Below are 13354 nucleotides of genomic sequence, written 5' to 3'. Positions count from 1 at the left end.
ACGCACCATCATGTTGACCATCATCCGCCCCCCCAACTCCCCGTTTGTCATAATTACTTCAACCACTAGAGGGCGGTTGCTGCTTTCCCTCAGTAGGTCACTCCCTGCTTCTTGCACTCATCCAATCATTTTCAGGGCATCTTGTTAAACTTTATTGAGAAATGTACGCTGTCCACATTCACATGCATCCTCTGGGTCAAAACACACTCCCTGCCTTCCATGGACTGTCGCCATGGTGATCCGAGGCATCCGCGCTTCAATGGTGACAGAGTTTATTGAATGAAGTCAGATCAGCTGACCTGGAAATGAAAACCACCCTAATGGTTCCGCCAAGCCCACGTTTAGCATTTATACCGTGAATCACAACTGTGAGTCTAAGTGTGTTTGATCTCTGTGGATTAGGTCGCTGACTTTAATGTTCCCACAGGACTCTGTGTGTGTGTGTGTGTGTGTGTGTGTGTGTGTGTGTGTGTGTGTGTGTGTGTTTTGGATTAGTCTCTATTTGAAGTGTGAGGTCTGATCTAATCTGCAGGTCGCTGTAAACAGATGCAGTGATCCTGCCTGTCTGAACACAGTGTTCACTGCCAGTGTTACACAACACACACACACACACACACACACACACACGATTAATACAGTGAATATTCTTTTTAACAACTACACATCTTTTACGCCGGCTGATGATGTAACATACAGTTTTACAGTACTACAGTTGTCAGGAAGGATGCAGGTGTCCGTGATGTCACAGGCTCCGCCCCTCCTCCGTCTGCTCCATTTAGCACCGAAGCCAGATGCTGTGACCTCAGTGGCCCTTTGACATCATCCTCCTGAACTCACTGACCACAGCCCAGTCACGTTCATGCTTGACAGCGCTCAGTGTACACAGACAGACTTACATGACCACTTCACTTCCACCACAGGGGTCATGTGATCACTGCCGTTGGTTTCTCTGATGGAGTTTGATCAGTTTGGTTGTTCGAGGTGTCGTTTCCCTTTGTAGGAGGTGCTATGGCCCCTCCGGTTTCTTTTGTACTTTACCTACGAACACATTCATGATATTATGTCATGAGATGGTATTAAATCATCTCTGAAGCGTCCGAACGTCCTTTTGAGTTTGTCACTTTAAAGCAGTTTAATTTGCGCGCCCTCAAGGCTGCGCGGCTCTCGTATGGATTGATCTGGTGCGTTCAGTGTTGATGGGTGTGTGTTCTGAGCTGCAAGAGCAGCTGCGTCCTCCCGCTAACACACTAGAAGTCTGTTGCTCCGACCTGAGTCGCTGCAACAGCTTGAACGCGCTGACAACCGCGACCTCCGCAGAGTCCACCGCTGACGTCACACTGACCCAGAAAGCTGAGACGCAGCGCAGATCTCATTCATTTTCTGGGGATTTTCAGCGCAGATTACAAAGGCTCTACCCCATTTGTTTTGTAACAAGCATGTGAAGTCAACACTAATACAAACGCCGCAGCGCTGAACTTCAAAATGCCAGGGGACCTTTTTAGAGGCTTAGGGACGCTCAGCACATCCAACGCTGCGACAGCCGAAGCTCCCTTAAGCTCCGAGGGCAAAGTACTTCTTTAATTGTTTGTTCAAAATCTCCTCAAAAGCCACAGAACAAAAACGGAGGAGAGATTATCCTCTTTTGAAGAGGAAATGAAATTCTTCAGACGAGGCACTTAAACAGGTTTCAGGATGAACGAGCGGAGCAGCTGTTTAGGTGGCACGTGTGTGTGTGTGTGTGTGTGTGTGTGTGGGGGGGGGGTAAATAAAGGTTCTTATGAATGTACTATTTATTATCACCATTGAGGGAATTTAGAGGCTGGAGTCCAGCGATGAAAGACCCTGTGAGTGTTGCTAGGGGACAGGTGCCCTGGACTGGCAGGAAAAGCGTTCTCCTCCTTGTCAGGAGAAAAGGCTGGTGACTCCTCGTGTGTTGGAGGAAGGCTGACTGAAAATTTGGAACAAAACCAATGCACATCCACCTCATTAACCGACTAAACTCCAGGGAGACGTGCAGAAAATGTGCCCAATCTCTTTCTGCCTGTTGGATTTTAAACAAACGCAGTGACCAATGAGTACTGGTCTGGAAAAAAGGGGAACTTGGCCCATTAGTGGGTTTTGTAGACCAGGCGGGTCCTTCAGTGGCGGGGTCAGGAGACTTTGGGCCTCCTAACACATTGCGACTCTGCCCGACGCACAGCTGTCTCCTCACGTCAACCTCACGCTGCGGCCCGCAGCGCCGCTCATTCACTGGAATTGTTTCTGGGCTGATGAGAATGCGAGGGCGGCAAAGTCCCGGCCCGAAGAATTACATGATTGCAGGGGACAAAATAATGACCAGACGCTGAGAAGTTGCTCAAGTGTGTCACCTACGATTATGTAAGCAGGCCCGTGTGTGGCTGAAGAAGAAACACGGGGACCGACACTGCTGGGGCAGAGCTCTGTGCCAAAAGTCTCGTGGTCCCGTTGGTACCCGTTGCAGGAGACCGAGGATGGTTCGTCTCAGTGAAGAGAGTTCTTGAGTTTCTATTGAAGCGGAATGTGGTGTCGGTGACACGGAATAACAAACTTCCTCAAACTGAAGATTTTCCGTTAGAACGTCGCCAGTGACGAGCAGAGCCTCACACGCGCGCGGTGAGAGGGAGGCGGAGCCTAAAATATTTGGATTTTTGCATGACGTAGCAGACTAATGTTGCACTGTGGTGCAAATGCCACTTCCCGCATCCACTAGGTGGCACTACAGAGCTCAAACTTCCTGCAGTAGATCAAGTGACAACACGGTCTTATTTTGGCGTTTGCCACGTCAGGCGTGACGTTTAGAAATGTCGTCCTTGTCGTCTCCTGCTCTACAGCGACTCATCGATGCTAGCCGACAAGTTAAGATGGAGCTGGTCGATCAACTTGGACGACATCAAGGTGTAAAACGCGCAATTTCTTTTTTTCCTTTGAGGCGCAGCTGTCATGACGTCACACGCGTAACGGAGCCAACCTCATGCAACAAGCTAACGACGGAGCACTCGCAGAAATCACCAGGCGTTGTGTGTCAGCCAAACAACATACAGGTACCTCGATGCGTCCTGTACCAGCAGCTGATGGAGTCCAGCCTGGGTGACACCGGGGTTCTGTGGCTCAGGTTGGTTGTGCTCTTCCTCCTAGTCCCTAAATAATCAGTCAGAAAAGATGGGCGTGAATGCCTGGAAAGCAGGGAACCGTCTACTTCCTGATGCCACTCAAGGTTGCATGCGGTGACCGCAGGCTGCACGATGTCATCGCTGCTCGGACTCTTTCCCAACATTCACACGTCCAAAGTACAGTGAAACACGCAGAGGTGACTTCGCGCCTCACTTGTCTTCAGGACACCTGCACTGGTCCCCGTGTTCCAGTGAGGCGCCTTTAGAAAGTGATCAATGCTGACTCAGCAATACCGAGACACCACAAAGCCTTCACGTCACGACTCACCCTGAAGGTGACGGCCGAGATACTCAAACACCAAGGACGAGGGGGAAAGTCGTGGAGGAAGAACCCCAAAACATCACGTTTCTTTAATGAGACTTTTTGTCTTTTGTATACACACACGTGACTCGCCGACTCTGAGCCGTGCCCAGACCACTTCTGAAAGCACGCATCGGTGGATCTTGTCCTCCAGCGTCCGCGTCTCCGCTCTCAGATTCTGTGCAAGTTCAGTTTCTCAGCTTTGATGTTAGAGAAAAACAAAAAACAAACAAACAATTGAAGCACTTGTGGCTTGGTTTGACTCTTTACATCTGAAATATTCAAGAGAAACGTCTGACCTGGGTGGGGGGGGTTACAGCTCAATTCAAAAAATAAATGAAAACCAAAGATGTGAGAAATAAAAGCTCTCATCAGCATCCAGGCGCAAGAACTTCTCACACTTGAGGACATCAAAGTGTTCCAAATGTTCCCGTTTGTGTTTTGGGGGAAGGTTTTTTTTTTTCTTCAAATACTTTATTCATCTGCAAACATTTTCACACATCAATTCGTTCAAATGATAATCGCATGTCAGATCACACGGAGCCCTGAGAGGCCACGGAGGCAACGTCTTTTTTGAGGCCATTAAATCTACCGTCTCCTCTCAATTCCATTTAAAAAGCACACACCTGAACTGGGGGAGCAGGTTTTTAACGTGACGACCAGCAGCTACGAAACCGGTCAACGCCAGCCAGTTCCTGGCAGGTCTGCAGTGAAAATAAAATCTTGATGGACTTAAAATTTATTCCGACTTAATTTAAGAGTTCACTTCCTCCCGCTGGGAATGTTGCTCAGCCTTCTTGTCCACAAACAATGTAAAAAGTGAGAACACGCTGTTTTTGTCTGTCATGAATTTGTCTGCCAACATCCTGATGGATGGAAAACTGGTTCCCAGATACCAAATCCGAGCACAGTCCACCTCTTGGTCCCTACACCATCAATAAATACCCACACATTTCTCCTCTCAAGACGAGGAGGAAGTCCACCTGCTTTCATCTACCTGAGCTGGACTACCATGAATCCCCTCATCATCTTTTATTGATGCTGAAGTTATGAAAAGGTCCAGAAGCAGAGTTCCATGTACCATCAGGGTCTGTACTGTCTGTACTGTGTGTGTGAAGCCAGAGGGTTGCTGGTTCCAAACCGGAGTGGCGCCGTCGACCCTCCAAAGGCAGTTCTGTAGCTTTGAGAGGAAGGGATCCCGCTCCCCCCCATACCTAGTCCATAACCGGCTCCCAGGCCCTGCATGCCAAGTCCGAGCCCGCCACCTGGCCGTGCAAGGCCCTGAGTCAGCATCCCTGTGTAGGGAGACGCTCCATACCCGAAGCCCAGGCCTCCGTAGGGCCTGTGGACGTGGTGTCCTGGAGCAGGGAGGACCACCGGCTGCACGTTCCTCCCTGGAGTGTCGAAGGAGAACTCAGGAGGAGGGCCGCTGGGTTTGGAGGGAGTGGAGGTTAACGGGTCCAACTCTGCACCTGAGGACAAGAGCAGTGGAGGCATCGAGGAAGAGGAGAGGTTGGTGTAGCCTTCAGCGGTGCCCGGAGGCGGGACAGACGAAGAGGAGAGGGTTCCGGTTAACAACGGCCTGGTCCAGTCGTCTTTAAAGATTTGGACCGTCAGCGTGGAGACGAGCGGCAGCAGCCGGTTGGTGACGTGAGCCAGAACCAGCTGCTCATTCGCATCACGACGGATCCGAACGTGCACAGAGCCGGCCTGGAGAAGAGGTCGGTGAGAGGAAGTACAGACGTTGGACAACCAGGCAGAGTGAGCACAAAGTATCATCAACACTTTATTACTAAAGTATCACACACAGGAAAATAAAACTACTGTTAATGAAAAAAATCTAAATACATCCCCAATGTTACTGCGTCTGTTTAAGTGACTGACATTTGGTTTTCTTTTTTCTTTCATCAGTAATTTCAACCTTAAAACTTTAAACTAATCTCGTCATTTTGCCAGTTTCTATTTTACATCCTTCCTCAGAGAAAAAGACCTAAAAAGTATAGGATCATAGAGCACCATAACACACACACACACACACACACACACACACACACACACACACACACACACACACACACACACACAGCCCGTGGGGCAGACGTGCAGTCAGAGGGTCAAATCAGTTTGGACAGCTGCTCTGTTAGCAGTGGGCCAACAACCAACGGCTGTGTGACTGCAGCAACAACAACAATAACAACAACAACAACAACCAGAGGAGCTGCAGCATCAATAACAAACACAAACAATATGAAAGGCAGGAGCAGCAGAGTGGATCTGAGGGGAGGCCGGAGCGCCACCTGTAGGCAGCAGGAGAAACACACTCAGGTCTGAGACTTCAAGTCTGGGGCGTATTTCTGTTATTCTAACCTCATCTTAGAGAAATCCACCTGGACATGAAACTTCACATCAGCTGGGATGAACGGTGCAGGAGGAAGACATTCCAGTGTTCGCACAACTCAAGAGTTTGTTGTTGACGGACGGCGAACGCTCCAATCTCGATCCGATCACTGACAGACTCAACAGATTTCTAATGTTTTCATCCAAAAAAAAAAAAGTGAGGCTAAAACCGTTTAGCAGCTGGAGCTGAGGCCAGCTGGACAGCTGTGCTGCTCACACGGGGCTCCTGCTAACTCCTGCTAGCAGCGAAAGCACCTTCGCTTTGACGACACTTCACCTCGCTCAAGCCGCCAACGCTACACAACCACTTGGGCGAATAATTAGTTCTGACCAGCCTCCAACTGGGAATGAGAGATGAGTCAGAACTAAAGCGGATTGTGCCACAGTGTTGAGGACGCATCCGCAAATTGATGATGAGTCCGCAACAAAACTACAAATCAATACACACCCAAATAACAACAGCAGCGTCCAATCTGTTCCACCACAAAGAGGATAAAATCACACAGCAGAGTCAACTAAAGAATAATGAATTATGAATTCCATCCTGTGAGCGAAATAGGGTTCTGCACAAACACAGACAGAGGTGTGCGTGTGTGTGTGTGTGTGTTTTACAGAACTACAGCCGCCCAGCCAGCTGAGCTTGTTTGCTGTCGCTACAACATGCAACAACAACAATTGTGTTAGCCACACAAAACTAGAGAGAGAGAGAGAGAGAGAGAGACAGACAGACAGAGAGAGAGACAGAGAGAGAATATCTCCGCATGAATGACTTGTTCCTTCTTTTCGTTTGGATGAACAAATCCCCGCAGATCGTCGCTCCCAACCAACAAATGACAGAGAAGGACGGGCGAGACGAAGGAGGGATGGGGAGAGAGAAGTCTACAAACACAGAAACAAACAGGCAAACAAACCAACAGAAGGGAGGGAAGGAGGGATGGAAGGAGGGGAGGATGAGACCAAGGTTTTTTTAAAGGACTGATACAGATGAGAAGGCGGGGATGGGACGAGTGAGAAGAGGAGAGAAAAATCAAGTGATGCTCCTACTATCGACTGTTGTTGTGGTGCAACACCTTTAAATGCTGTTTATTCAACATCACCAGAAACAAACTGACAGTCACCAAGTTCAGATTTTTATGGCGGTAAAGAGAACGAGGCTGTGCCAAGACGAGGAGGACATATACTTATTTTCTACTTCCTACTTCAGACCGGGCCACTCAATCACCAGCATCTCAGATGAAGTACTTCTAAACGCGGTCAAAGTATTTTCCCTCTCAGCTGAAACTCGGATTCCTCAGGCCTGAAGGCTCGGAGGAGGATTAGCTTAGCTTTGAGAATTACAAGCGGCTGTTGGGCCAACAACAGTTTACTGGGCCATCTTTCTTTAATGCCTCGGTGATGCCGAAACTGCAGATGACAGCAGCCTCTCGACATTCTTCACCGAAGCTGAGCATCACATCGGGTTCTTTACTTCATAATTTGCCTCAAATGCAAAGAAAACAGGAAGTAAAAAAAAAAAAGTAAGGCAATTTTGAATATTCTGTATCGAGTATGAAGAGAAAAGCCTTTCCCCCCCGGTGTGTGTGAATACTCATCTTATGGATGTAGAACTCTCATTCATCTGAGAGAGGAAACCTGAAAGATCAACGTACCAGAGATCCAAAGCCCACAGTCCAAAAGTGCTCGTTGCGAACCTCCAGAACCCCGTCCAGGGTCGACACCTGATTGGATGAAAACATCAGCTGATAGAAATCAAGCTCCGTCTGTCGGACATGCAATTATTTGGCTAATAAGTCACCTCACACAGTGGCTGCGAACGCAGCAGTGAGTCATTTTAACCCTGTGGTGTCTTGTTGAGATACTAAGCCAGCATGTATTCATCATTTCGGTCTGTATTTTACAGCCTGTTCGACTGTAATCATTGGAATTCACTGCCTTTGATCCCACAACAGCGTAACCACAACTTCAACCTCAGGTTAAAGTGCCTGTTTACATCCACCCAGAGTTGTGGTTAATTTAAGTCTGCTTATTGCTTTTATTTGTGTTTAACTTAAGTCACCTGAACATGTCGATGAGGTCAGGGAGAGATATTTTATATGACTTAATGGAAATAAGTATGAACATTTAGACTTTCACAGGGAATTATTCTCAATTCATGTCTGATATGATCTTTGTTCAGCCACGGTGTAGAGACGCAGACTCTCACCTCTCTGAGCAGTTTGTCGAGCTGGCCGATGATGTGCGAGGGCGTGGTCTGTGGGCAGGAAGTGCAGACAAACACATCCAGTTATCAGCCACCTTCCTGACCACAGTATGAAGAGAGAACGACCTGCTCGCCTCACCTGCAGCAGCACTTTTCCGCTGTAAACACTCATAGGATACATGGTGCCAAAGGTCATGAGCGCAATGGCGACCGCAGACGCTGTGTCAACCGCGTTATAGTTACTGGGGACACACACACACACAATAGATTCATACAAATACAAGAACCGAAACCTTTCTCCCCCAGAGAGACGCGTTCTTACTTGATCTCTATGAGCATGTATGTGATGCAGAGGGAGAGAGCTCCAGCCACGTTGATCAGGACGAACGGGTTCATGCGAGGCAGCAACACACTGCTCAGACCTGGAATGATGCCACACAAGCTGGACACACACACACACACACACACACACACACACACACACACACACACACACACACACACACACACATTGAGACAAACAAAACAGAAGCAGGATTAATATACATGGTCACCTCACACCCTTTCATCTGACAATTATCTCCATTTTTGAGCGGTAAAACACTCCACCAGGAGACGTTGCTCAGGTTCTCTATAACTTCCACGTGGAGGAAGACGAAGAGGACATGTTGGCACTGTTACTTGCTGGCTGAGTCAGGAGACCTGAAACTTTGGCCACCGCCACCAGGGGCGACTGGTTCTGAGACTGGGATGAGGTCAAAGGTCCATGAGCAGCCTCCTCTTTGTGGAGGGTGGTGCTGAGTGTCCCATTGTGTCCGTTTGTCTTTAGGATTAGGCCTTTAACCTTATCTAATTGACTCCATGAGCTCCGAACAGGGGTCGATGGCATCGTTCTTCATTTGTCTTGCGTTATCTTTGTGTTTGGTCACTTAGCTACTCGCCACCCTCTGACTCACACGTGACAGAAAACACTTATCAATTCTACTTGAATCTTCATCGCCTCTAACATGGATTGATCATGATGGCGGGATTCATTGTGTTACCCACAAAAATTGCCGGTGGAAAACGGGACAAATTCACACAAGTGACAGAGTTGGGATTCGTCACATTTGATGTAAACGGAGCTTCTCTGAGTGCATCAACAACAGCTGTGATGAAAAATAATCAACTTGAGATACGAGGTGATATGATGGCGCATCCCAAACTCCCAACGCCCTGGAAAGACTTGGATTCAAAAGACGAGTAAATCCAGTGTTTGATCCAAATCTTTTTATTTTAAGAATATTTTCGCAAAACCCCACATTGCTACTTTAAAGAACTGCCCTTTTTGCATGACACAGTAGCAGGGATCACATGACTAAGCTCTGTGTTTGGCCCTGCAGCGGGAATCAGACCAGCACACAGCTGTGGTCAGCCAGAAACATTCAACTGATTCCCTAAAATCCCAAACAGAGGCAACCTCGTGTGCTCCCTTGGTAACACATCCAGCTCAGTGTTCCTGGAACCAATTAACGGGTCAATGAACACATCTCTGGGCGGGTCGAGCCTCTGTGTGTGTGTGTTTGTCAGATTGAATTTCCAATATGTCAAAGGCCAGCGCTCCGACGCTGCCGCAGTCTGCAGTTGAGCGCTGTCACAAACATGAAGCCGAGCGCTGCGGCTTCATGCCGCAAGGTGTTTACCATGAAATAATGTTCACAAACAAAACACTGGCATGGATGTCAACACATAATTAATGTCACACATGTCACTCAGAGAGGAGCGTGTTCGCTGCGGGCAGGCCTTCACAAACACAGCGAGAGGGGAAAAGGGACGGAAGCATGAATCTGAAGACCATCAGGTGCAACGCTCAATCGCTGATTCGCTGATCAAAAGAAAACTGCCAACAGTTCTCATGACGGATAAAGAGTTAAGTTTCTTTTTTTAAAGTTCTTTCAGCAAAAAAGTGTCAAAAACTTGCTCGTTCAAGACCCTTGAAAAGAAGCACTTGCTTCCTTTTATGTAATGAAGAAAATGAAGAGTTTTTGGATTTGAATGGACAGAAGCAGTTATTTAAAATGTAATTTTAGGCTCTGGGACCTTGCAGTGACCATCCCCCAATTTTCTTGATATTTTGCAGACAAAACAGTTCATCTCTTAATCGCAAAAGCAGTTTGTAGATGACGCAATGACGATGGTGATGATTTCCCAATCTCGACTCCCTTCAATAAACATTGTTCCAGAATAGCAGGCCTAAAACATACATATCACGATGGGAGGATAATTTCTGTATCCTCACCTTCTTCCTGCACGTCCCAACATTACTCAGACAATCGTGGGACTCAAACTGTGACATTTGTCTCCATCTTGAGTCACAGTGAAAACTGATGCTCCACATGATAGAGAGGGAGAATTATTGAAAGAGTAAGAAGTAGAAAAGTGGAAAGTTCTGGTTGAGACCGACAATCCCAGCGAGCCCATAATCCCTCTTGATGCATTGATATAATTTGACATGTGACCCTGTGTGTGTGTGTTAATCCAGACACATTGCAGACAGAGAGCGAGGGATTAAAGCGGAGGCAAACAAACATTTGATACTGGGGTCTGTTGGCTCCACACCGGAATAAACAATGAACCGGATACAGAAACACGTCAAGAGCTGAAGCTGCTGCCTCGTATTCAGCCCCTGCTGCTCGTAGGGAAACTGAACTGTAAAATTAAGAGATTACTAAGAGCTTTAACAGGCTCCACAAGTGTAGCACAGAAAAGAAAGCGTTTCACTGAGCACTTAGATATTATAGCTTCAATGCTGAAAGTCAGCACTGAGTCGACATGAGAAGTCAAAATGCCAGATTTGACGGCTGAGACAAAGGAATCCGGCTACGTTTCAGTGGCCTCCTCAACTTCGACACGGATTACATTACGAAAAGGGCAAAAACATTCGGTGGCGATGCCTGTTAGCACTCGTGCTGTGTCTGCTACCCTTGATGATCACGTGACCCTCTCTTCCAGGTCTTGGCGTTCCCTCAAGAGTCTCCTAAAGTGATATCTTTCTTTTGCAGGGGAAAGATTCAATCTGGTGCTTCCTTCAGGCAGCTCAGGACAGCAGCTGTGGGGTTGAGCCTTCAGAGTGAGTCCCAACTATAGTGATGTCACATGTCGCTGGCCGAGATCTGCACTTTATTCTTGCATTTGTCTCAATACATGTGACTGACAGTAACGTCTTCATACCAGATTGTTGCTAAACTTCAAGAGATAAGAATTAAGCTGAAAAAAGGAAAAACTTTGAATATCTTTTTGTCGAACCTCATACTTGATTAGAGTGGAAATTAGATATCAGCCAGGACACAATAATTTTACCTACACACCAACTCATTCTAAAACTTTGCCGTCTTCTGTCACACAGATTTATTTCTGAATATTTGTCTCTCTTTACCCCCTGGCAACTTTTAAAGACACAGACAGAGAGTTCAGGCTTCTGGCTGGTGAGGCTGACAGAGCAGCAGGCTTTACATAACCCGGCTGGCCCCCAGACCCTGCTGGGGTGAAAAGGGGACAGACCATTACAGCACAGACAGTCACACACCCACACACACACCCAGCCATCACTTTAGAGGGCATTACACGGACTCAAATTATTTAATCATCACCTCCACAATCTAAACCTTGAACGACCCTTCACCCACGAATTTAACGACTTATGTTACGGTGACGTGCTTCTTTTCCCATAAAGAAACGTGACAGCATAAATAGATTTATGTCCCCACAAGATGAGGAATAACTAGCATCCACACACAGACAGTCAAAGAGTAGAAACTAGGCTGGGATGTCCTATTCATTTGCCTTCTCAGCCAATCACAGCTCAGTTCGGCTGCAGAACTCGCCGGGCTGTCGCCTCGAGTAACCTGCAGCAACTGAGCTGCTGACTCTGTGTGTGTGTGTGTGTGTGTGGTATAATTCACCCACTTCAGATGTGGGGTTACACAATAGGATATAATATTTATCACAACAGTCTACACTGAGCATCAGTCTGCGTCGGTGTCAGTTGATGTGTTATCACAATAGAACGAGGTTGAAATCGTCAGGGGTTCCAGGTTCGACGAGTTTTATTTGTTGGGTGAATTCGAATTTTACCTTCGGGTGATGTGAGGCAGTTTTACAAAAAAAAGGACCCATGTTCCATGTTGACAACCGGTGACTCTGAACTGTAAAAATAGTCTGAATCAGACTCGGGGTGAGATCTGAAGTCATGAGGACTTCAACTTGGTACATCCTGTGACATTTTTGACGGTGCAACTGTGATGATAACCACAACTATTCAACACCATCTCATATCTGAATCATCTCCGTTATAAGAAACCCTGACCTTTGACCTCAGGTCATCGAGGGGGAGGTGTGTGTGTTCTCGTGTTCTCTTTTTGGTAACGGGAGGAAAGCTGATATTACAGTTTCTCAGAAGCTCTGCAGTTTGCCTGCAGCCACACCTACACCCTGCCTCCCTGACACTCTGACCTCTGACCTCATATCCACCAAGCTGACAGAGGGTAACCTTTGACCACAGAGGAAAGGCCATGCCAGAACACACACACACACACACACACACACACACACACACACACACACACACACACACACCTGGACACACAGATTGACAATCTAAGCAGTCCCCCACAGGATAGGCGGTTTTACCAACATCAGTGTGTGTGTGTGTGTGTGTGTGTGTGTGTGTGTGAGTGTGTGTGTTGACTCAGTGTAAGTGGATCCCTTCCTGTTTCTACCTGAGATCTGCTGATGGAGGACAGACACAGAAGGAGAGAGTAGAAAGAGGGCATGAAAGCAGAAAGACAGGAAGGATGAGAGAAAGATGAGAGTGACAAAGCGCCGTTGCCGTTCTTACCTTCTGCTCAGATCTGCCACATGTTCCTGAAGCCAACTACTGCTGGCAGCTGGACAGAGACAAAGAGAGACAGAGACATTCAGTAAACCACATACATACACACAGCGCCACCTACAGCACCTCTCAACTGACTCCTACTGTTCCTCCAGCCCTGCTGGACGGAGGAGCGTCTGGATGACAACCTGATTACTGAGCCTTCACCCTGTCAGATATGATGGTCTGATGCAGTTACCTTGATGAAGAGAGAAGAGTTTGACTCACTCAAAAAGCTGTGGCTGGATTTTTGATGACATCTGACAGGATGACATAACTCAGGTTGAGGAACTATCGATGAGGTTTTGGAACTGATCTGGAACAGATCTGATGATGTCATGTTGGCTTGGCGGAGG

The 13354-nt window shown here is 47.5% G+C and overlaps 1 protein-coding gene across 1 annotated transcript in view; it reads right to left on the bottom strand.

Moving 5' to 3' along the window:
• Positions 1-3511: 3511 nt before the first annotated feature.
• Positions 3512-13354, bottom strand: part of slc30a6 (solute carrier family 30 member 6) — a 44993-nt gene continuing 35150 nt past the window's right edge. Inside the window, exons 10-15 of the mRNA XM_086179738.1 lie at positions 12966-13014; positions 8412-8531; positions 8229-8331; positions 8093-8140; positions 7539-7607; positions 3512-5202 (exon numbers count right to left, since the gene is read on the bottom strand). Of these exons, the coding sequence (XP_086035864.1) occupies positions 4576-5202; positions 7539-7607; positions 8093-8140; positions 8229-8331; positions 8412-8531; positions 12966-13014 (1016 nt within the window). The 3' untranslated portion in view covers positions 3512-4575. The remainder of the gene's footprint in view (positions 5203-7538; positions 7608-8092; positions 8141-8228; positions 8332-8411; positions 8532-12965; positions 13015-13354) is intronic.

This window comes from Aulostomus chinensis, chromosome 16, assembly GCF_037954235.1.
Source record: "Aulostomus chinensis isolate RoL2024-O1b breed Wild chromosome 16, RoL_Achi_v1.0, whole genome shotgun sequence".
Classification (NCBI taxonomy): domain Eukaryota; kingdom Metazoa; phylum Chordata; class Actinopteri; order Syngnathiformes; family Aulostomidae; genus Aulostomus; species Aulostomus chinensis.
Note: the sequence above shows the minus strand (reverse complement) of the source record. Positions and strands in the feature narration are given on the sequence as shown.